At 45.4% G+C, this 25417-nt stretch overlaps 1 protein-coding gene across 1 annotated transcript in view; it reads right to left on the bottom strand.

Moving 5' to 3' along the window:
* The window catches only part of DCC (DCC netrin 1 receptor), a 958218-nt gene that overhangs the window by 618933 nt on the left and 313868 nt on the right, over positions 1-25417 (bottom strand). The window contains exon 2 of the mRNA XM_073343560.1: positions 19957-20277. Coding sequence (XP_073199661.1) covers positions 19957-20277 — 321 coding nt within the window. The remainder of the gene's footprint in view (positions 1-19956; positions 20278-25417) is intronic.

Raw genomic sequence — 25417 nt, 5'->3', positions numbered from 1 at the left:
AAGTGGGATGAAATTAATAAAGGGAAAATTGAGGCTTAATGTCCAGGAAAACTTCCCAAGAGATTTGTACAGCAGACTTCCTAGGAAATCACATCACTTGGGACTTTTAAAACCAGAGTGGACATAGCATGAGAAAATGCACTGTAGGGAACACTAGATTGTGAGTCACCAAATCTGCTAGTTCTCTGGAAACCAATTGGTGCCTGGAGACTGTGGAGAATCAGGCCCCAAGTCAGGATGCAAGTGAACAGTCAGGCATATTATTTGGTTTCCCAATATGTCCTTCTAAGTTTCAGATCACAGCATAATTAATTTTTCAGTTTTATTAGAATGGTGCTTAATCTGCTTTAACAATGTGATAGAATGGACATTTGTATGTGTGTGTATGCACACATACGTGTAAATCTTACAGTGATAACAATGGGACATTAAACAGTAATAGCACAAAGTGTGCAATCAGGAACAGTCCATTTCATTAAGTAAAAACACAATTAAGTAGTATTAGTCATCAAGTGATATAGGAAGCACTCCTGCATGCACACACTATTGGGCCATGTAGCTTTAAAGAGAGAGAGAGAGAAGAAAAAGAAGAAAAACAAAACTTCAAGATCATCCTTCAGCACAACAAAATTAACCAATTCCCGAATGATTTCTAAGTGGTCCTACACACCAGTACTCAGTGTGCTGCCTAGGTACAAGTTTATCTTTAAATTATTCACCAACTCAATACATAATAGAACCACATCAACTCACAGGCCTTTATAACATATTGAATTTGAATAAAAGAATCATGCTTTGAATATAAAAAGAAAAATAGGGAAACGTCATTGATAAAAAGTTCATAAAAGTCCAGTCACACTACTGAATTTACTATCAGATGGTCATATTTTTCTCAGAGTTTTCCAGCATTATTGTCTCTTTTACTGAGTTACTAAGATTTAGACCTTTGTTATTTCAGCACTTATCAAGAAACTCAATTTTTAGAGAGCCACAAGGGATTTTTGGAAAGAAATTGGTTTTAGTTTTCGTCTACAAAATTATTTTAAAAGTTACTACCTAGATTTTATTAATTTCTCCGCAGTATGGCTCACTTTCATTGTTACACAAATAACAGTTTTTAAGACAAATGTGAAATCAGGGTATGGCTGCAATCAAAAAGATTGCTATGTTGGGGACACTACACCAGACAAATAGGATGCCAAAGGAAATAACACAGTCAAGGTCAGGCAGGTCTAGAGACCTACCACTAGTTGGCTAGGCATTGTATGCAGGGACATGAACAGTCTGGGATTAAGATAGGAACAATCCACGGGCAGGAATGAATGGCAATGCTCCATTGTACACATAAAGATGCTTTGGGATGAGAAGAAGAATGAATCAAATTAATACTTGACAGCTTGAGAGGTGGACATATGTTAAAGGATGCTTGCCTCCTCTATAAAAGTGAGTATCATAGAATCACAGAAATTCAAAAAGGAACAGACCTAATGCTCTCTCTCACATTTTCTAGTGCTGTCTCCAGTCTAGCATTTGCTAATATTCCGCTGACATTTATTTTATTTCATCCCATTACCCCTAGGTAATGTATAGCCCTTGTGACCCTCTAAATCAGTGTTTTTCAAAGTTCAGGTCATGACCCACTACTGGGTCACGGCAAGTAAGGTACTGGGTCGCCTTGCTCAGCACCCAGAGACCCTAGCAGCTCTGGTCAGCACCACCGACCGAGATGTTAAAGGTTCCATCAGCGGTGCTGCCCGGCTAAGGCAGGCTAGTGCCTACCTGTTCTGACACCATGCTGCACCCCGGAAGCAACCAGCAGCACGTCTGGCTTCTAGGTCATGAGGCACCGGGCACTACCCCCTCCCCAAGCACTGGCTCCCAGCCAATGGGAGCTGAGGAGATGGTGGCTGCAGGCAAGAGCCATGCGGAGATGCGAAACGAGGAGCCAGACCTGCTCCTGGCCACTTCCGGGTGCAGCGCAGTCCACGGTGCCAGGACAGGTGGGAAGCCTGCCTCTGCACTCTGGCTGCGCTGCTGACTGGGAGTCGCCGGAAGTAAGCCCATGCCCCAATCCCCTGCCCTAGTCCTGAGATCCCCCAAACCTGGACCCCCTTCCCGAACCCCAAACCCCTCATCCCTGGCACCACCCCAGAGCCTGCCCCCACAGCCCAGAGCCCTGACCCCCCTCCCACACCCCAACCCCTTCCCCCAGCCCAGAGCCCCCTCTCAAACCCTGAACCCCTCATTCCTAGCCCCAGCCCTCACCCCTTCATCCCAACCCTCAGCCCCTCATCCCCAGCTCCACTGGGCCGTGGGCATCAACAATTTTCTTCAACTGGGTCACCAGAAAAAAAAGTTTGAAAACCACTGCTCTAAATAATTCATTTTAATCTTAGTTTATTAATGCCCTAAAATAGTTGTAAATAGTAATGCTCCTTAGTCTCCTTAGCTGTTAATTAAACGTGCTGTGCCACACATCAATAGTTCTTTTAAAATTATTAGTGGGTTTAAAGTTTTAAAATTAGGAAAATTTCTCTCTCTGTTGGAGAGCTTTGATCTGGGATTCAGATTTTTCTTTCTTCACATCTATAAAATTTTAATCTCAGGTTCAGCCATGATCCTATTCACTAGCTTTCTATTATTCTGAATTTGGCAATACTGTTAGAGAAATTACAATGTGGAACAGTCCCCTGGAATGCATGCCCCTGAACCATGGATGCTGGGGGGCACTGGGGTCCCCAGTTGCCCACCATGAATCCAGGCAGGATTCCCAGGGAACCCTGTCTTGGATTTACCAAAGTTCATTGAACCAGCAATGTTTTAGGCAAAACACTTTGGACTCTAAGAATTGTGATTTTCTGACTAAACTTTCTCTTGTTGGAAAAATTCCAACCAGCTCTACTCATTAGGTGAATGTACAGTATCTAGGAAAATGCTGTCCTGTTTCTTATTGGGATTTTTAGGAACAATTTTAAATAAAATAATAACATAAATAATAATAAGTAAAAATTCACATTACCATCCCTATCCATTTGCAATATTTTAGCATTCCACATGCCACCATAATATAGCTGCTAAGAATTTTATAACTAATTTTATTTAAAACACATATTCTAAAAGAAAATTCACTGAAAGATTTTTTACAGATATTGTGATAACTAATATTTTAAGCAGAGAGGAGATTTAATCGTGCTTCTCATACTGTTATTCAGAAGATAAGTGAGAAAATTTGCAACCTGAAAGTCCCATTGTGTTTAAAAAATATTGTTCTATTTAAATTGTCCTTTGCAATAAAATGAATTGATTTGGCTTTTTTACCACTGAAGAACAAAAACTAAGCCCATTTTGAGTCACAAATGTCTAGGCATATAGGAAAACTCTTGTAGTTAGTTTGGCATAATACAAAAGACATGTTCTTTCAAGAATAAAAAACAGGTTTTGGATTGTTTGCAGTAACATCCAAAATCTGTATCTCATTCCAACTGCACAGTTACCACAAGTGGCTGGAAAGCATGAAAGACTATGTGTATGTTGTCAGAATCCAGGGTCCATTCTATTGTGTTTAGGTATTGTAAGGTGCCATACAACAGGGTTTACAGGTATCTCACATTAGTACTTGTGTAGACATTTATCTTCACTGATTTCCACAAGCAATAACATATGGCAAGATGTTCAGTTACACCAGGGTAGCCAAAAGCATTGGGTCTGTCACAAGTATAGCCTGTATGTTTGCCACATCCCTGACTTCCTTTACAAAAATTGATACTTTACTGTTTCTTCTTAAAACTCCCCTCAGTCAGCCCACTTCTGAGCAAGACTACTGCATTAATTGTATACAAGTTTGGCTCTATATCCGGTGGTGTGGAATATGAGTTTCTAAATGCTTATAAGGTTAAAGTCTGAAGGTCTATGTACCACTTAGGCTCTATAGGTTCAACTGGGGTTCAGGTTGTCCATTAGGCCATTCTGTGGGCCCTCTATGCTGGGTATCTTCTACCCCATAACTACTGAATAATATAAAAGGCTCAGTTCTACCAAAGTGACTCACCCTGAGTAGTTTCTTACTGCATGAGTAGCCCAACTGATTGCAATTGGATCAACAGAAATACAGTAAGATATTACTCAGGGTGAGTGAGGTGGCAGAACGTGTTCATAAATGATTGTTAACAGTTATCGCTTTAGTCATAATTTGCCACAACAAACAACGTAATCAAATTTTTGGATGACAAACATGCAGACTGATCAAGAAGCATGAAGCTGAAGTGCAGGAATTCTGTATAATCTAATCTTTTGTCTTATCTTTTAATACAATTAGGATATTGGGGCCAACTAGTTCAGAAACTGTCTAATTCAGAACCCTAGTTTGACACTCAAATTCCTGCCCTTCCTTCTTCAGTCTAATTAACTAATCTGTATAACCTGTCCTACCTTATTTTTCACCATTACAAGAAAAAAACATGCCCCATTGTGAGAGGGTGTACCAGGCCTTTGTGGACACTGCTGAAAGTCCCGGCATCCTAGTTCATCCCATTCCAGCAAAGTGACAGGAAAGTAGCAACGAAGGTGGATCCTCCAGGCCTAGAGCAGCCCATCAGAGCCCAGAAGGCTCAGATAAAAAGAGCTGCAGGGCCTTAGCAGATCAGTTCCTTGCTGGGACCAGAGGGGCAAGGAAGGATGCTCCTGTCTGGCCAAAGGAGTTTGAGAGATAACCAGAGATTTTTTTTTTCCTGGCTGAATTTTTCATTGCTGGGTTTGAGAGAGAGAGAGCTGAAGAACCTTAACCATGAGATAAGGGTGATGCTAAAGGGGCTAGCATGGAAGAGGCCGAGAGAAGCAGCACAACTAATTGAATCAAGCAGGAGATAGGTGCTGTTTATAGGATGCTTGGGTTGAACCCGAAGTAGCGGACTGGCCTGGGTTCCTCTGCCACTGCAGGTAAAGTGGCATAAACTCAAAAGGTGCATAGCTTATTTGGAAGCCAGAACAAAGGGCTGAATTTAAAGGGCCCAGAGTTGGGCTGAAGACCCTAGCAAGGACAAAGAGACTTTTATTTGCTAGAGTCTTTAATACCCTGGAAAGGGTTCATTCTGACTTTATAATTTGACCAGAGGCCCAAGCCACTGAAGACCAACCAGGGTCAGTCAGCAGCCCTTACGTGGCACTAGGGATGTGTAAAGGGCTGTGGTTCACATCCAGCAGCTTGGAGGTGCTCAGGAGGTGAATGTCCCATGACACCTACATGGAAAAGTTTACCCCTCTCAGATTAATCTAGTTGGTAGCCTCATTCAAAAGCCAATTGCTGCATTAAGAACAACAGACTTCCCTCAACCCCCCTCAATAAAAGAGCAATGTTTTGGGTTGGTTAGGGTACTGTTAAAGCCAGAGACTTTGGATCAGTGACCCAAGAATGGTATATGAATAGAAATCAAATTGCTCAATGTAATGTCTGTATCTGAAGACCTACCCATTACTAGAAATACCAATAATCAGTAGCCTGTTAAATTGGGACTTTTAATAAGATGTTAGAGTAGGAGGCAGCTCTTAGTTTCTCTTCGCTGCTCTCATTCCCACTTCAGCCAAGAACACTTTTACAACTGGTGAGTGTCAAGGCCTCAAGAGCCCTTGAGAAGGTCCTGGAAAATATGATTTGTGGTACATGGCAGGTTCCATGCATAAAATTTCTTGACTACAGACAGCTTTCATTTGACACATTTTCTTCATTAAATAGCACTTTAATAAATGAAAATAGAAGGGGGGAAGGGCTTTAAAAGGGCGATATACTTTCAGTACTCTTGAGCAGTTTGTTCTAAGCAAAGTTGACTGTTACCTTTTGCAAAAGGATCTGTTTAGCAACCATGTTTCTGGTATCATAACTGATCACAGAGGTTCAAAGCTCAACTGATAATATTAACCAAAGATCTATCCAGAGCTTCTCCTGAATCCTTGATATCTGCCGTATTAATTTTGATGGAATTAAATGCACATAGGTATTAACATGACCCTGTCACTGTACAAGACAAAACAGGCAAACATGGTTTTGATTACACAGACCTTGGCGTGCTCAATCCCCTCAATGGCAAATACACCATTAAAAATTATTTACCTTTTATTAAAGATACAGAAAAAGGAAAAAAGTTAAAACACTTGAAATGTAAAGTATTAAATAAGACTTTTATTTTAACAATATCCCTTATTCCTTTTCTCTTTAGCTGTAGAAATTTTGTAGAGGAAAGAAAAACTCTGCTTGACAGTCTTTTAGATGGTACTAGTAGTGGTATTAACTGTCCTTTTTGGGGGGAGGGGCGAGAGAAGAAGTTAGTTGAAATGGTCTGGAGCACTTTATTGCCCTTGTTGTCAGAGTCAGATTTCCTTGAAGTCAAAACAAGATGCACACACATAAGGGGACAGAAAACAAGAGAAAAAATAGAAAATATATGTAACCCTTCTGTCCGTCAGAGTTGGCAGCAACAAGGGCCGGGTTCAATATCTAGGGGCTCCATTCCAATAACACAATGCAAACCGGCTCGAGCCCCCACCCAGTGACCTGGGACAAATATATACCACCCCTGCTGGGCGCCTCCAAGAGGCAATACTTCCCCTCTCGCAAGCACAGAGTCTGAGTGTAGCAAAAGTCTTTTAATAACAGAGAGAAACAATGTGGCATTATGTTGGGGAAACACCACCAACAGGATTCATAACACAACCCATGAGCAAAAACAACCCCACCCCAGGCAAATTGGGGCATGCCCTTTTCCCTTTGGTTCTTGAGTCCAGCAACCCCAAATCACCCAAAGTCCCCAAAGTCCAATGCCCCAAAAGTCTCTGTCCCTGGTCAGGGCAGCCCCAGAGTTCGAAAGTTTATCTGCGGAGCTTTACCTCCCAACCTGGGTGGAAATGGGACGGGGGTAAGAGGCACCTTACGTGATCTGAAGCTGACCGCCCCACAGCTCCATAGCGGCACTCCACTCCGCCAGCCGCCCCACAAACTCCTTCGCTCAGCTGCGCTCCGCCAGCTGCCCCACGAACTCCTTCACTCAGCTCCACGGCCCACAAGCAGCTCCTGCCATCGACACACTGCTCCGCGTCAAACTGCTTCACCAGCCATCCCACAAACTGCTCCACAATATATCTTCAGGCTCCCCCACTACTTAACACAACACTCAGTGATTTCAGCTCTTAGGTGAATTCAGCTTATAGTAGGGGAGCCCCAGTGCTGGGGCACTGTCAGCCCAAAGTGAGCTCAGCAGCCTATAACTCAACTTCTAATGAAATCAAAATTAGCTCTGATATTCCACAGTGGAGAGAGGAGGAAGTGCAATTAGCATGTAAGGCCCTCACCAAGGGGCCCATGCCACCAAGTACTACTACTTGTCCCCAGCCTCTCTCCATTCACACAGTTTTGGAACCCATGACCCTTGCCTAGCGAGTGCTACTTAGTTGATGGTGAATCCCTCCATCATAACAAAAGGCCACGTACAGTTCCAAGCACAGTTCCCATAATCAGGGTAATAACAATTTATTCTTCCTGCCCCAATAACAGAGACACTGGGGATCCCACAGCAGCCAAAGTGACCATTTGGGCAGCTATGGTCTCATTCTAGGCGTGGTGGGTGTGCCTATGCAAATGAGATCGGCCCCTGAAGTTCTTTTCCACAACTTGCCACACCTCACCACCAGATGTCAGGGTGGAGCTCATCCTGACTCTGCTTACATCCTCCCCCCAGCCGAGACTTTGTCGTCCCGACTAATCACACTCCCTTTATACCAACTCATTGGTTTCCTCCAAAGGGCCTCAGGAAGCCCACTTTAGCTTCCACAAGCCTGTGTGCTAAATGTATTGGCTCCTCACTAGTCACCCCAGGTGCATCATAAGTTAACCGTTTCACTGGTCTTATCACCCTGTCTCGTCTATTGAGAATCTCTGTTGCCGAAGTAGGGGGAACATCCTCTTGAGTGACGGATGGAGAGGCTTCCCTGGAGGGTCCCTCGGCTACTGGCGTAGGCCCCTGCACTCCTAGTTCTAACGCTGGAGGGTCCAAGGTGCCCAGGACATCCTCTACCTGTCTGTCCCCATTGTCCAATAACCTGTGTGTGTCATCACACGGGGGTCTCATCAGCAGCACCGGGGTATCAGAAAGGGGCCTAAATAGTTCCGCCATTGGGTTTAGGGAGGAAGAGGGAAAACTCTCGTTTGGTTCAGCTGATCGAGACTGAAATCTTGTCTCCATCCCAGGATACACCAGGGTTGTGTCTTCCTCCTCAGACTCACTCTCAGATGTGCAGAATAGGGGTAAGTTAGCTGCAGGGGGCCCACTGTCTGTGTTGGATGGCGGCTTTGGTCTAGCACCTCTGTTCTGCCCGGCGGCCCTGCCATGGCCCATCTCACAAGGGGTGCTTACCAATTCCCCCACAGGGAGCAAAAGGTTTCTATGCACCGTCTTTATTTTCCCTGGACCGTCTTCAGGTTTGATCTTGTAGACTGGCAGATCTCCCAGCTTTTCCATCACCAGGTAAGGTATTGCCTTCCATCTGTCAGCTATCTTGTGTTTGCCAGCAATACCCAAATTTCGCAGCAGGACTCTCTCCCCCGGCTGGAGCTCCTGCGAACGCACTCTAGCATCATATCGATGTTTGTTGCGGTCTGCGTTCTTCCGAGCCGCAGCGGTAGCTAAGCGATAAGCATCCCGCAGCTTTTCTCTTAGTCGGGATACATATTGCTGATGAGTTTCATAGCTATCTCCATCCTCTGATACACCAAAGCACAAGTCTATGGGTAATCTTGGTTCTCGCCCAAACATCAAGAGATATGGGGTGACTCCCGTAGCATCGTTCTTTGTGGCATTGTAGGCATGCACCAGAAATGCGACATGCTGGCTCCAGGTTGCCTTCTGCTCTGGTCGCAAAGTTCCCAACATATCTAATAGGGTTCGATTGAACCTCTCTGGCTGAGGATCACCTTGGGGGTGATAAGGTGTTGTCCTAGACTTTTTAATTCCTGCTATCTTCAGCACCTCCTTCAGAAGGTGACTCTCAAAATCCCGCCCCTGATCAGAGTGTATCCGAGCCGGGAATCCATAGACTGAGAAATATTTGTCCCACAATACTCGAGCAACGGTGGTGGCCCTCTGATCACGTGTGGGATATGCTTGTGCATACCGTGTAAAATGGTCAGTCACTACTAGAATGTTTCCAACATTCCTCTTGTCTACCTCTACAGACAAGAAATCAATGCATACCAACTCCAAAGGTTTGTTGCTGGTGATTTTCTTGAGATATGCAGCCCTCGTGGGCAGAGTTTTCCTTTGAACACATCGAGCGCAAGTCTCACATTTCCTGCGAACATCTTCAGCCATTCGGGGCCAATAGAACCTACTACGAATAAGTTCCAGGGTCCTCTCCATCCCTAAATGCCCAAAGTCATCATGCAGGGCCCTCATGGCCAGGGCTCTGTACTTTTTTGGCAGTACTAGTTGTGCTCGTTGTTTTTGTAAAGGGTCAGTGGTCATTCGGTGTAGCACTCCCTGAATTAGTTTTAGTTTGGTCCATTCTCTCAATAGTAGTTTACCCTCCGGGTTAGGTGGGACAACCGCAGCTGGGCTTTGCCCCTCCCTTTTGGCAAGTAGTGTATCACGAATGTCAATATCTTGCCGCTGGGCTTCTTGCCAGTCAGCCGCATTGAGCATGGGCAAAGGAGATTGGTCTAATGCAATATAGTTCACCGAAGCAGAAGGCATGCATTCAGGGGGCAGGCCCAAAGCTTCTGCAACACATCCCTGAAAGCCTTCACGGGCCTCTGGCTCTCGGCGACTCACACTGCAAATAGCTCTCACTCCATCTGTGGGTATCACAGCAACTTCTGGAGCCTGTGGACGCCTGGACAATGCATCTGCATCTACATTGCTTCTCCCTGATCGGTACTGAATGCTGAACTCATAGCTAGCCAAGGCGGCCACCCATCTCTGCCCTGTAGCATCCAGCTTAGCACTTGTTAACACATAAGTCAGTGGATTGTTGTCTGTCCACACCTGGAACTGAGCACCATACAAGTAGTCTCGAAATTTCTCAGTGATGGCCCATTTCAAGGCTAAAAACTCCAGCTTGTGGGTGGGATAGCGAGTTTCACTATCAGACAATCCTCGGCTGGCAAAGGCTACAGGTTTACATTTGCCTTCCACTTCCTGGTACAGGACTGCTCCCAGACCCTCCAAACTGGCATCAGTATGCAGGATAAATGGTTTGCTTGGGTCAGCAAAAACTAGGACTGGAGCATGAGTTAGGCAAGTAATGATTTCTCGAAAAGCCCTTTCACATCTCTCATCCCACCGTGGCCCAAATGGTGCAAAGGGGCCATTGTGTCTCTGCACAGGAGGCTTTGGGGACCTCCCCTTATTCTTGGACTTAGATTTGTTCTTGCTGGACTGATGTCCCCTGGTAAGATCATTCAGAGGCTTTACAATCGTAGCATAGTTTTTCACAAATCTGCGGTAGTAGCCACTAAATCCAAGGAAGGTCTTGAGTTCTCTGTAGTTACTTGGACGTGGCCATGTAGTGAGTGCTTCTATTTTATCAGGATCAGTACTCACACCTTCTTGGGACACAATGTGACCCACATACTTCACTGAGGTTCTGCAGAACTGGCATTTGTCAATTGAAAGCTTCAGACCATAATCCTCCAACCTATCAAGCACTTTAAGAAGTCTTTCTTCATGCTCCTCTAAGGTTCTTCCAAACACAATCAGGTCATCCAAATAAACTAACACTTGCAGTAAATTCATGTCTCCCACAACTTTCTCCATGAGACGTTGAAAGGTGGCAGGTGCTCCAGAAATCCCTTGGGGCATGCGTTCGAACTGATAAAACCCTAATGGGCAGATGAAGGCTGTCTTCTCCTTATCTTCTTCTCCCAGAGGGATCTGGTAGTATCCACTTCGAAGATCCAACACAGAGAACCACTGGCTTCCCAGCAAACAGTCTAAGGCGTCTTGCACTCGAGGCATAGTGTACTAGTCGACCACAGTACGGCTGTTTAGGGTGCGGTAGTCAATACACATCCGGATTTTCCCATTCTTTTTGCGGACTACCACAATGGGTGAGGCGTATGGGCTGCGGGACTCTGTAATGATGCCATTTGCAGCCAGCTCCTGAAGATGATGTCGCACATCTTCCATCTCAGAGAGAGCAATCTTCCTAGATCTCTCCCTGAAAGGTCGAGAGTCATGTAGTCTGATATTGTGCTCTACTCCTTTTGCACATCCCACATCCCACTCATGCAGTGAGAACACCTTGGATCTTTCACAAAGTTTCTTCCTCAGGCGATCTTTCCAGTCCTCGGACACTGGTGAATCTCCAAAGTCAAACTTTGCTGGGTCTATTGTCGGAACTTGAGTTTCACACTGGGGTTTTACAATCGACTCAGGCTCAAAGAGGTCTGCTATCTTTTGTCCTTGCTTCACAAAAATATCATGACTCGTTTCATTAGCAATCAGTATAGTCACCCTTTCCTGGGCTTCAGCAGGTAGGGTTATGACTCCACTGGGGACCAGCACTCCTTCAGGGAGCTCTCCTCCCATCGGCTGCTCTATCATTGCTAACGTCCCTTTGCTGCCTTTCAGACAGGTACTCATGACAAGCACTTCTTGCTCCGTCCTTGCAGGCACTACTAAGGGGGTTGTGCCCGCGTACTTCAATGCCCCAAGCGGTAGCTCAGATGTGTCCCTTTTAGCGCTCTCAATTTTCCTATAGGCTTCAGCACAAAGCGTATGGATCATCAGGGTATTCAGGTATTGGTCCCCAGCCCGCCTTCTGCAGTAATCCGCGAGTACCTTGAAGAGACTGGAGTTGGTCCCTATCAGCACAGACACATCAGAGGTCCCTTTAGGGTCAGGGCATATTAAGGCAGCTGTGTCTACCTCTTCTCTCACCCCAGCAACCTCCTCTGGGAATTCCAGGTGCACTATGACATACCCTTGATAGGGGTATTCATCCATGCTGAGGCCACACAGGCCAAGGCCAGTCAGTGGCTGTATAGGCAGGTGCCTAAGCATCTGTTGGTAGAATGACTGAAATATAATAGTCACTTGAGATCCAGTGTCAAGCACTGCTTTACACTCCACCCCTTCGATCCTCACCATGACCTCTGCTCGAGGCCCTATCAGTCCTGCAGGGATCCCAGCTGGACAGTCTTTTCTGGGGGAATCTTCAAATCCTGCAGACCTGGGGGGTCCCCGTCCCCAGACCCTCTGGCAGCTACCGGATCTCTCCCAACTGATCCTCAGCTTTCCATACACTAAGGAGGGGTTTTCTTCATTACGGCACTTGGCAGCACTGTGTCCATCCTGACCACATTGGTAGCAGAAGAATTGACCTTTCCCCCTTCGCCTGGGGGGGATGGTGGCTCTAAGTGCGGGCTTCTCAATCGCCACAGTTTGAGGCTTCTTATTCCTGGAAGTCTTAACTCGGTCAACGGTACTTTGCAGCTCAGCTATCCGTTCCGTCAGGACCTGCATTTGTTGGGCAAGTTCCTCTCTGGTGCTCACCATCAGTACACTGGCCGTTTGCAGTGGTGTTGTGCTGGCTGGCTCCGATGTTTGGGCTTCCCAAAACTCACTGGCAGCCTGCCTTTCTTCCTCCTCTCGGACCTCTTTTATCAGCTGGGAGTAACTTGGGGGATGTTCCCGTCGTTCTCTTAGCCGGAGATGAAGTAGAATCGGGTTCTGATACTGAGTTCCTCTTACAATTTGAGTCAGTCTGGTCTGATCCATCTGCTCAGCAGTCACTGCTCCCCTCATGACAGCTCTCTGAAGCAGTCTCTCCAGTCTCTGTATGTAGGCTGAAGCCTTCTCGCCCTTTTGTTGTCGGGAATTAAGGAACTTACAGTAGCTGTCTTCAGGGCCCTCTACACTCCCAAAGTTGTGTTCAAGGGCCTCTAGGCAGTCCTTCACACTGACCCCAGGGTCAATGAGCTTCAGGGTGCGAATCACATCTAATGCTGGGCCGCCAAGGCTCTCTATAAGGCATCTTCGCTTTTCTGCATCTGGTACGGCCCACTCTTGCAGCATTTCAGTGGTATGCTCTAACCAGGGTTCAAACTCCTCCTCCCCAGCAAATAATCTTAACTTACGACAAGAGTCTGACTCAGCATGGGGCAGCACAACCTTTTCCAATATTTGCCCCAGAGCTTTTGTCCAATCATCAGCCGAGGCTGCAGCCTCTGAGCTAGAAGCTGCTGAGCCAGGGCCCAACAAACCTGACATATTAGCCATTATACAAACAGTAATTTCCTCAAAATATAAGCACAAACAAAAAAATATATATATAAATTGTTTCCCAATGTAGTGGATCACTCAACAGGTGCTTGCGAGGGGTACTGACCCAGGCGATCCCGGACGAGCCCCCAAAAATGTAACCCTTCTGCCCGTCAGAGTTGGCAGCAACAAGGGCCGGGTTCAATATCTAGGGGTTCCATTCCAATAACACAATGCAAACCGGCTCGAGCCCCCACCCAGTGACCTGGGACAAATATATACCACCCCTGCTGGGCGCCTCCAAGAGGCAATACTTCCCCTCTCGCAAGCACAGAGTCTGAGTGTAGCAAAAGTCTTTTAATAACAGAGAGAAACAATGTGGCATTATGTTGGGGAAACACCACCAACAGGATTCATAACACAACCCATGAGCAAAAACAACCCCACCCCAGGCAAACTGGGGCATGCCCTTTTCCCTTTGGTTCTTGAGTCCAGCAACCCCAAATCACCCAAAGTCCCCAAAGTCCAATGCCCCAAAAGTCTCTGTCCCTGGTCAGGGCAGCCCCAGAGTTCGAAAGTTTATCTGCGGAGCTTTACCTCCCAACCTGGGTGGAAATGGGACGGGGGTAAGAGGCACCTTACGTGATCTGAAGCTGACCGCCCCACAGCTCCATAGCGGCGCTCCACTCCGCCAGCCGCCCCACAAACTCCTTCGCTCAGCTGTGCTCCGCCAGCCGCCCCACGAACTCCTTCACTCAGCTCCACGGCCCACAAGCAGCTCCTGCCATCGACACACTGCTCCGCGTCAAACTGCTTCACCAGCCATCCCGCAAACTGCTCCACAATATATCTTCAGGCTCCCCCACTACTTAACACAACACTCAGTGATTTCAGCTCTTAGGTGAATTCAGCTTATAGTAGGGGAGCCCCAGTGCTGGGGCACTGTCAGCCCAAAGTGAGCTCAGCAGCCTATAACTCGACTTCTAATGAAATCAAAATTAGCTCTGATATTCCACAGTGGAGAGAGGAGGAAGTGCAATTAGCATGTAAGGCCCTCACCAAGGGGCCCATGCCACCAAGTACTACTACTTGTCCCCAGCCTCTCTCCATTCACACAGTTTTGGAACCCATGACCCTTGCCTAGCGAGTGCTACTTAGTTGATGGTGAATCCCTCCATCATAACAAAAGGCCACGTACAGTTCCAAGCACAGTTCCCATAATCAGGGTAATAACAATTTATTCTTCCTGCCCCAATAACAGAGACACTGGGGATCCCACAGCAGCCAAAGTGACCATTTGGGCAGCTATGGTCTCATTCTAGGCGTGGTGGGTGTGCCTATGCAAATGAGATCGGCCCCTGAAGTTCTTTTCCACAACTTGCCACACCTCACCACCAGATGTCAGGGTGGAGCTCATCCTGACTCTGCTTACATATAGTTTCTGTCCCTGGAGCTGACTGTTACGTGCAGTCTCATGGCTGGAGAAACATGGGCACACCACATAGTCTGCTCAGTCACTCCACGAACTTCCGAACTAGTACCAGCATCGGGCTACTTAGGGCATTGTTCTTAGCTGCCTCTCTCATGAAGGGCTCACAGTTGTGTTCCAAAAGACTGAATTGTCATTGCTGGCTAAGCCAGACTCAAACAGAAGGCAAAGAGAGAAATAGGAAAGAGAAGAAAGAAGGTTAGGAATGAAAAAGGACATGCAAGGGAGGAGTTGAGAACAGAAACTCAAGCCCCATAAATATCACTCTTTTCAATTCATCCATCTTCCACCTGGTATCACTATTCCCCTCTGTCTCTTTTAAGGACCCTGAACGGGTTGAAGAGTGGATTAAGCCCATCCTCTCATATTTTGTCCACCAATTAGGCCCAATTTCCAACACACCAATTTTGGTCCATTAATCTCCAATTTCATTTGCCTCTTGTTTACCAACCACACATCTCACAGTCCTTGGTACCAGTGGACATTTTTGTTTGATTTAATTCAGCCTGTCACCCTTCTCTACTTTTTTCCAAATAATGTTATTTAACAATCTGAGTTGATCTTCCATTACTTTGGACAACTTAAAGTACTTGCACAACACAAGCTCTGTAAAAGCAGCTTCATGCAGTGATTAGTGCAACTTACTGGAGTGTTAAACCTTTATTTCTCCTCTTACCCTTCTTCCCTACCCTGTCATATCTTTCATTTGCCTGTGTCTTAAGTCAGCGGTGTGCTGCCAAAATTTTAACAAGGACTTCTTCAAATATTTTCCAGCTCCCTCAGGAATACATCTGACCTTCTGTCAGCAAAATACTCTTCCCACACTTCAAATAACCCCACAAAATGTAGCAATTCTACACTCTTCCCACACCAAACAGCGGCATCAGTGATTTCACTCTCACCCACATCAATCAGTCCCTTTAACATGCCAGGCTTCCCTCTACCCTGCATCTTTCTTTCTTTTAGAATAACATCTTGGGACCCCAGTCAGGGATTTGGCCTCATTGCTGTACAAACACCACAAGGACAATCCCTGCCCCATAAATCTCACAGTCAGGGATTTAGGCCACACACAACCAATGGATAAGTTGACAGGGAACAGTAGAGACAGGTGCGTTTACTTAAATTAGTAATCAGCAGAAGTCCAACCAAAGCCAAACAGCATCTCAGAGGATCCCTTCTTAGGCAGCTGTTCCTCAAAACAGAGGTGATTGTAGCAGGCAGCTGTCCTAAAGCCTCCGTCTTGGGGTGGTTGGTCAGGTAGAGAGTGGGTTGGTGAAATGGGTGTTTTCTGGTAGGTTGGGGATGTACGCCCTTGGTTCTTGAGGTGGGAAGTTTTGTCCGACTGAGAGGGGTCTACCCCACCTTGTACAGGGATCAAGTAGGGGAACTAGGTCTCCCATTGCTATTAAGGATATTAGGTTGGGGGGTAGCTCTCCCAGGATGGTGTGGAGGGCTCAGTAAGTAAACAGGCCTTTGCTGACTGGTATGAGGAGTCAGCAGGAAAGTGGGTTTCTCCAGATGGTGTGGGCGAGTGGGTCTTCAGTGACTAGTATATTGGTCAGGTTGGGGAGTGGATGTCCCCTAGACCAGTGGCTCTCAACCTTTCCAGACTACTGTACCCCTTTCAGGAGTTGGTCCCACCACCTGTGGTGTTGAGCATGAGGGTTTTCCCTATGGGACTCAAAGAACAGGTTCCTGTATGGATGTGTAGGAGAACCCTGCACTGAGATGGATGTGACTGAAGGAAGGTCTTCCTCCTCCTTGGTATCTTCCAACTAAGGGGGCACCAGCTGAAAAAGGGTGGAGAGTCCAGTGGTACTGGAGAGTGATAGTAGTCTGGAGAATGGGGTCTCAGTACTGAGAGGTATGTGGTACCCATGAGTAGTGGAGATTCCAGTCCATCTGCCACTGATAAAAGTCTTTTGAGTATCTGATTTCGTGTGGTACTGAGTGGAAGATTGGTACTGACATAATAGCATGCTTGGCAGTTGAAGCAGACATACTGTAGATTTTGAACATACCAAAGTAGGCGCCAATGGTCTGACACTGGTTTGCATGGTTGTACTGAAGATCCTGATTGGGGAGCTACTAATGATGGAGCTGTGCTCAGTGGTACTGGTTTGGAGGAGTGCTTATCCTCCTTGTCCCTTTTAGACAGTTCCAGGGCTCTGTTGGAAATGTGTTTCTCTTAAGAGTTCTGGGATTTCCCAGACCCACCAGTTCTGGAGGAGGAGTCTTTTGCCTCTACAGTGCTGAGCTGAGAGGTTGGGGCTTCTGATGCCATGGACTCAGCAGGGGACGGGGGTCTTTTGGGAGCAGGGTCCTTATGATAACAGTCAGCAGTTCTCTTTTGGGACCCTTCATTGAGGTCTCAAGAGTTTTGCCCCTCTTAGGCGAGATCTGTGTTGAGGTCAAAGGGGAACTTGATCTGCCCAGAGACAGATGTCTGTGGGAAGGTCTTCTGACCTGACTCTGAACTGGGTCAAAAGGAGCACTCCAGCAGCAGCTTGACCTCACAGTTCTTCCTTGCTCTGGATTTAAGAGCCAGGCAAAAGTTACACTTCTGGGAGACATGTGACTCTCCCAGGCAGCTGACACACTTAGAGTGGCCATCACTGACCAAGATAGGCTCCCAACAAGAGAGGCAATGTTTGAATCCTGGAGAGTCGGGCCTGCCCTGCCAGGAGAGAAAGGCTCCCTGAAGTGAGGGAGAGGACCAAAGTTAATCCTCACACTACTTATCTACTAACTATGCAACTAAAACCAACTAACACTAAACTATAAAGAAGAAGTTCACTCAGGCATTCTCAAGGCAGACACGCTAGGGCTCTGTCTTAGGCCGAGGTGGTTGAGAGGGAACCGAGGGCAGATCGACCGCTGCAGCCCTATGTAGCCTCAGTGCATGGCATGAGGATGTATAGGCAGGTCAAACAGACACTGCAAACAGGAAATCTCTGATTAAGGATGCAAGAGACACAGATGTACCTGAAGTGGAACACTCATAGGGACATTACTCAATGAAGAATTTTTAGCCCACCTCACCCAGTCTGCTGCTGAAGGAATGGATCCCATCTGCGTTCAAGTCGAGCAATCAAGTTGCATTTTCTAGGTTTATCTTTGGAACAAGAGTGGCTACAAATTTATTTTTCTTCTTCAAGAAAAAAATTCCTTTCACATGACCCAAAGAATAGCTCCGTTAACAAGGGAGCTCTCCAGTTGCTTCAAGTACCATCAACTCTGATTCTTAGCATGACTGTAAAAAAAATACTTACCTAGACTCTCTTTCCTCCAAGGAGATTAGAGACTTGGCTGCTTTCAACCATCGTAAGACCAAGGACCCTGTGCCTGCAAGTCTCCCATAGTAAATAAAGTAAGATAGGGGAATATAGTCCAGCTCTGGATATCTACTCGCAGGAAGTCCAGTTCAAGTTCTGACCATTCTAGGCAGCCAAAACATTATTTCAGTCAGAGCCAGATCTAGTAACACACTGCTCAAGATCAAAAGAAAACCTACCGCCCTGTGAAATATTTTAATAATGGTTTACAATGATCCTACAGAAACAGGCTGAAAGCTAGATGCCATGGGATACTAAATATAACAGGGGTGGGCAAACTATGGCCCGACTGTCCTGCCTGGGCCCTGAGCTCCCGGATGGGGAGGCTAGCCCCCGGCCCCTTCCCCATATTCCCCCCCCCTGCAGCTACACTGCCGCGTGCACAGCGTGGCTTGTGCCCACCCACCTCCCAGGCTTTCAAATAAGTCTTTCCTGCCAATCTGAGCGGCATGATAAGGGTAAGGGGACAGGGGGAGGGCAGGAGGTGCCGGGAGGCGGTCAGGGGGCAGTTGAATGAGGCAGAGGTTTGGGGGAGTGGGCAGGAGACAGGAAGCATTGAATAGGGGGTGAGGTCCCAGGGGGGCCAGGGAGCGGGGGGAGGTTGGATGGGGGGGGTCCGGGGGGGGGAAGTTAGAGACAGGGATCCTGGAAGGGGGTGGTCAGGGGACAAGGAGTGGGGGAGGGATGGATGGGTTGGGGGTCCCAGGGGGCAGAGGTGTGGATAGGGGGCAGGGCAGTCAGGGGACAGGAAGCGGGGGGGGGGGTTGGATAGGGGGTGAGGTCCTGGGGGGCAATTAGGGGTGGAGGGTCCCAGGAGGGGGCAGTCAGGGGGCAGGAAGTGGGAGGGGGTGGATAGGGGACGGGGGCCAGGCTGTTTGGGGAGGCACAGCCTTCCCTACCCGGCCCTCCATATCGTTTCACAACCCCAATGTGGCCCTCAGGCCAAAAAGTTTGCCCACCCCTGAAATATAACAACACTTCATTATTTAACCTTTCATTCAAGGGTCTCAAAGCAGTTTGCAATGATTAGCTGATTAAGGCCTCACGCCACCCTGTAAAGTGGAGTACAGTTATTCCCATTATGCAAAAAGGGAAACAGACATGGAGAGGCTATTGCCTATCCTTTTAAGTGCCCACTAACTTGAGGGGACGACATTTTTGACACACCTAAAGCATTCACAAAGGCCGAGCACCTACCATCCCTTGTGTCTTCAGTTGGCACTGTGGATGCTTGGTACTTCTGAAAATCATATGTAGGAGCACTAGCTCAGGCCCCCAAACAGTGAGTCACCCAAAATTATTGGCCACCTGTAATAATTTAGGCTCAAATGGTTATCATATAGAAACTCAGTGTTAGAGCCATAATGAAACCCAGGTCTCTTGATGACCAATATTCTGTTCTCACCACTATATTATACTTCCTCCCAGGTACTTCAAAAAAGAGCTACAGAAATTAAGGCTACAAATTTCAATAAGTTGTATAATGGATTCTTGTCAGTGCGGAAAAAAAAGACCTAAACTGAAAAACAAATTATGCACATTTTACGTCCCACAGAGGTTCAGCGTTTTATTTTTTCTAAGGCTGAATTAACTAAGAAAGCAGTTAATTTCCAATTTCAAAGATTTCTTCTTGTTTTGAAGACAATAAATATGCAGCAAATATCTCACAGCAACAAGGAGCTGATTAGACATATTTAAGCAAGAATAGTTGCTTGTCAAAAATAATTCATGTGTCATGTCTGGCTTTATTTTATTTATTTTTGGGGGGAAACCAAACCACACATTTCCGCCAGAAGAATGTTTCCCTACATTTTAATGCTTCTTTAAAATTGTTCTCACAAGACAACGTTTCTAGCAGTTTAAACGACAGAAGAGTTATTCCTACCTGCTACAGTGACTTTAGCTGTCCGACTGATGATAGCCCCAATACCTTCTAAAGAGGCCTCACATTGGTAGAGACCCTCATCTGGCTTATGGTGCCTGGAATGGACTATGCTTTGTATCAAAAGGGAACCATTGGCCATCTGCTGTCTCCTTTCATCCACTGCCAGATTTAAGAAGACTGCATCTTTCTTCCACTTGATGACAGGAATTCCTTGATCTGACTCCACTGTGCAATTCAGCAGCACATTACTTCCACGCATGGTGACAGCATCTGAAGGCTCAGTCAGGAACCGCAATGATGTAAAACCCTTAACTTGTGAACCTAAAATAAGAAAAGCTTGGTTATTCATTCACGTACAGGGAGATAGATGCCAGTTCTGGTGCATTAACTCATTGAAGAGTACGAACACAAAATCCCAGAATAATGACAGGTTTCAGAGTAGCAGCCGTGGTAGTCTGTATCTGCAAAAAGAAAAGGAGGACTTGTGGCACCTTAGAGACTAACAAATTTATTTGAGCATAAGCTTTCGTGACCTGAGCTGTAGGTCACAAAAGCTTATGCTCAAATAAATTTGTTAGTCTCTAAGGTGCCACAAGACCTCCTTTTCTTTTTGAAAATCCCAGAAGACACTTTGGGTGCCTGGCGAACAGTCTGAGAATTAATTTAATTTAAAATAGCATGTCTCAGCAAATTGACTAAGGAAAACCAAGATGAATATTTTGGTGCCACCAGTTCAAATACAATATTTACAGAAGGGAGACAAATATGTAAACAAAGCAAAATACCTCTAACCACTCCCTTCCCCCCCCCCCCCCCCCCGCAAGCATTACTTCAGGAAACAAGTTCCAACGTGTTCAATTTGCTCTAGTGCAGTGGATCAGTACAAAGCCTGTGCACTATTTCAGTACCATTTTGAGGGTATAAGTGGAATTTACTCTAATTGGCTCGTAGGGCTTGTGCTGGATCCCTGCACAGAGCTGAATTTCACCATGAGAAGTTTGCAAATAGCACTTGGGTGGCTTTGTATTTATGAGCAACCTTTCAGAGGAGATTAGACAAATCCAGAGTCTGGCAATCTTCTGGAAGTGCTCCCAACTCTTTGTATATGATGAAGCTTTTCTCCCCTAACCAGAATGACACTCACATCTGTAGGAGGAAGAGAGTCTGAGACATAAGCCCTTGTATCAGAGGCCTGGTATGAGGCAGGACCTGCTCACAGAATTTGGCAAGAACACGGCTGATATTGCAGAAAAACACATTTCTAACAAGTGCTAGTCACAGAATGCTCATGCAAACACATGCCAATGTCCAGTGGTACCAGAACATCCCGATATCAAGGATGGTACAAAAATATTACCAAGGATAATAGGAACACACTGACCCATCCTAAAAGATAAGGTCAGAGTGATAGTACATAATAGAGATGTTCTGATCTAACCAACATGTACAAGATGAGTGATAACTAGTGATGTCAGGGGGCAGTAACTAACTATATCAAAGGGGCAAGACTAACTTGTTTGTATCAGGGTATAAAGATGTATCTCAGAGGTAGTATCTTTGTCTGGCCTTAGGGAGGAATGGAAAGTCCTGCCATTCATTGAGCTGGTCCATTGTTATGGGCATGCATGTATTAGTGGTCTGGCAGAGTCTGCAGGATACTAGTATCATGCTTTGTCAACAATACACCTGGCTGGGTGCCTTCATCCCTTAATGGATCTTGTGGTCATTGGGTGGTTCGCTCAAGGTCTGCCGTGCCACCTGCCTGCACAGGGCTGGGGCGGCACATAGAGGGAACGAACACACACACACAGAGCCAAACAAACATCTATCAACATCTAACCACAACATCCTCAAAAACACGTCCTCTTGACTTCTTTTCCATTCCTCTGCAATAAAGAGAGCAACGGGGGAGATACTGAAGTCCCTTGGATACCAGCTGAGAAGGTGTCACAGCAGCAGCCATTACAGGCTATTCTTACGCCATAAATGTGTGACATCAAGAATGCATGACAGGGCTGCAAAATGCAGAGTCTAGGCCCCTTTGCAGACCTGCAGAATTAGGAGGCAATGGAGAAGAAGATGGAGTGAGAGGCTTCCATGGAGGGCCCATGATATGAATATAAACCTTAACTGATAAAGACTAGAAAACTGTTAAGATGCTTAACAACTAGTAGATTTTATTACATATTCTAATGGCACAATAAAAGGAATGGAAATGGCCCTGATTCTGATTTTCTACTGGATTGCACCTTTTCCAGTCATTTACACCTGTGGAAAGTGCATGAAATTGGATTCTGATTTGGTAGCATTTTACATGCACTTTCCACAAATGTAAATTACTAGGCCACGGTCCAGGTGTGGAGAATCAGGCCCTATAATTTCCATCGATTGCTAAATGGTATCAGAGAGTCAAAACTTATAAGACATTGCATGTCTTTACAGCTGCTGACTGTGAATGGAAACAAGGCAGATATTTTCTGTTATGCAAACCTTTTCCTCAACCTTTCTTCCACAGATATGCTATATATAGCATTCCTAGCTGTTAAGGGTTGGGTTGACAGTGTGACCTTGAACTGCTTGGCTCCTGATTGACAAAGCCTCCAGTATATGATATTTCCAGCCCCTCGCCAGCTACCATCCTCCTCTCCACATTATCTTTACTCTGACCATGTTCTAAAGGAAGAACAAAATTAATTGACTGGCAAAAGATGTATTCAAGGCCTGATCCTGATCTTGCTCACGTTGGTTTAATTCCAATTGAAGTCAATGGAGCTACACTGGTTTCAGCAACCTAAGATTGCATATTGGTGGAAGGTACACTTTTGTCATGAAACTGTTGTTAGTAGCAAACAGACCCATTTACAATTTAGGCAAGTACAGTTATCTGAAAAACATTTATTGCTTTTTATTCTTCCATAGGCCTCTGGTGTTTGTTTTTAAACCACAGCTTCTTGTTGGACATTTTTATTTATACCACCAAAACACAACACATTTTAACACCCAGCTGTTTATGACAGTATGTTAATGAATTTATGTGACTAGTATCAGAAGTAAATAATCCACTTCTTCTGAAACAGTGAGGTTATGACAGATTTCAATTCAGGGATTTCATAAATTACAGAAGTTAACTTTCTTTTCATGCAATTACCCTTGCAGTTCAGTCACAATTTCAGCTATTCATATCCTTTGCAGAAGCCATAGTTATCTTAAATTGCTTTAGTGCATAGTACCTAAAAGCTTGAATAACCTGTAATGCTTTTGGAATGTGAATACAATTCAAACCCTTCTCTGAAATATTGCTCCTGGAGGCTGAAGTAGTGAGAGGTTGAAGAAATGATCATATGCTTTCAAAGACAATTTCTTGGAAGTCCAGGAAGGAGGAGGGATTAAGAGACAGGTTTTTAAAGGTATTTAGATGCCTAATGATACAGATAGCCACCTACTGAGATTTTCAGAACTGCCATAGTGCCCAACCCCTATTGAAATCAATGGCAGTTAGGTGCCTAGATGCTTTTGAAAATCCCACTCGGCTCCTATCTGGTTAGATACCTAGGAATTAGATCAAGCAACCCCCAACCAAAATATTAGATCTTGAATGCCAACCAATCTTTGGGAACATTCCAAACCATGTATCATCATTATTTTAACAAGGGACTTCCACAAACCTTTTCCTCCCTAACCTGTAGTAAACTCCGGGTACCAGAGTGCACGTACCTGCAGACAGAAAGGCTGAGGGACTGAACATTGTTCAAAATTTTTATGATATGTCCAAAGATTACCCAGATTTAGTCTTCGTTAGATTAACAGGGAACCAGATTCCAGACCAGAGCTGGACTTACAACCCTAGAGCCTGTCAACTGGAACACCTTGGTACTCAGAAGCCCAATCATGGAGAGTTTTAAGGTAGAAACTCACAACGTAAATTGCACTGAGAAACCAATATGAGGGCAGTGCAGTTTATGAAGCACATATTAAAGACATTCTATGTAACCAGGCAGCAATATTTTACACTTGCTAAAGTGTTCAAGCAGGTCATCACGTGTGGCCTTATTTCTAGTGGATTGCAGTAATCCAGCTTTCTTGTTCTTCACACACACATTTTATAGTTGGACTCCAGGTCCTCTGGGAGAGAATATAATTTCTTGATGGAGAATAATATTTTTCCCTAGTGAGTGTTTAATTAGTGCAGCAAGAGTTGAAATCGAAACAGAAAGAAAAGATGCATTTATGAATATACTTTAGAAATTCCAAAATTGAGTTTAGCTTCCCAAATGATCTTCAAACCTATTTTTTGCTGAGACCTAAATAAATTCCACTTAGAAATCATTGCTATGCACCACTTTCTCACAACATTGCAACTCATGGTGACCTTCCTTCTAGTGAGCAGCACTGGAAATAGCTTCTTCAGGGCACAAGAAGGGGGGAGGGGGGAAATCCCACAGTGTTTTCCCTTATTCTGCCAAAAGCAGAAATGCCACCTCTGAAATTTTCCTAATGCCCAGCACAGGGACATCTATTGAAGCCAATAGCAAAACGCCTGCTGGCATCAATGAAAGGAAGAGTGGGCTGTTGGGAACCAGATCTGAAGTCAAATCTTTGCATAGCAAAGCACTGTCCCGGATGATTATCTCTTCAGCTACAGCCAGTGGAGGTTTTTAATCTCGTGCTATTGGAAGATGTGAAGATGCTGTAAAACTTCTTTAGTATTTGTCCGAGTCCTTGAGAAGACGCTTCCCAGCTGTGCTTTACCTTAAATATCTCACGAAATCCAAGATGAGTTAACAATGTAATGGAAGCACCTAAATACAGCACAGTTTACAACAGGCCATTAAACTCTTCACCCCTAGTATTTGGAGGAGGGGTGGGATTTGTTTTTCCATTTGAGATGGCCAATGGGCTCATTTTATTTCTAAGAACCAGACTGATATTTTCCAGCTATGTTTAAACCTCTAGACTACTAAAACTTATGCGAATAGCTGAAATTAAGGGGTGGGAGGAAGGGGTAAACTAAGACGGTAGCTGTAGAGAAGCTCTTTTAAAGTATACTGCAATATAAAATGTCTCTTCTACAGTTTCAGTGCTTTATCTGGCACCTTTGATCACCTCAATTTTTTCCATCTTTAATTATATTTCCCTTGCAATCCCTCAGAGTTGCAAAAAGCTAAACATTAAAATAAAAAGTTTGTGATTATTAAACTCCCAAGCATTCAACATCAAACCCAATGAAACTGAATCTTGGATTTGATGTTCATCAGCGTGTTTGGAAACCCTATGCTTATGAACGTTTGGTGAATATAGACTGAGGTTACTTGCAGAGAGCCTTAATTACTTCCATGGGATTGTCTGCATAGGTAAATGCTAACCAACCTGAGTAAAATTTGTACAATTGAGTCCATGCCTGGGATGTTGCTGCACTTCTGTCACAAAAGTTTACCTCCCTTGTGACTTTTCCCCAACATGT

This window comes from Lepidochelys kempii, chromosome 5 (assembly GCF_965140265.1).
Source record: "Lepidochelys kempii isolate rLepKem1 chromosome 5, rLepKem1.hap2, whole genome shotgun sequence".
Taxonomy (NCBI): domain Eukaryota; kingdom Metazoa; phylum Chordata; order Testudines; family Cheloniidae; genus Lepidochelys; species Lepidochelys kempii.
The sequence above is the reverse complement of the archived record's forward strand: the minus strand, read 5'-3'. Positions and strand labels throughout refer to the sequence as shown.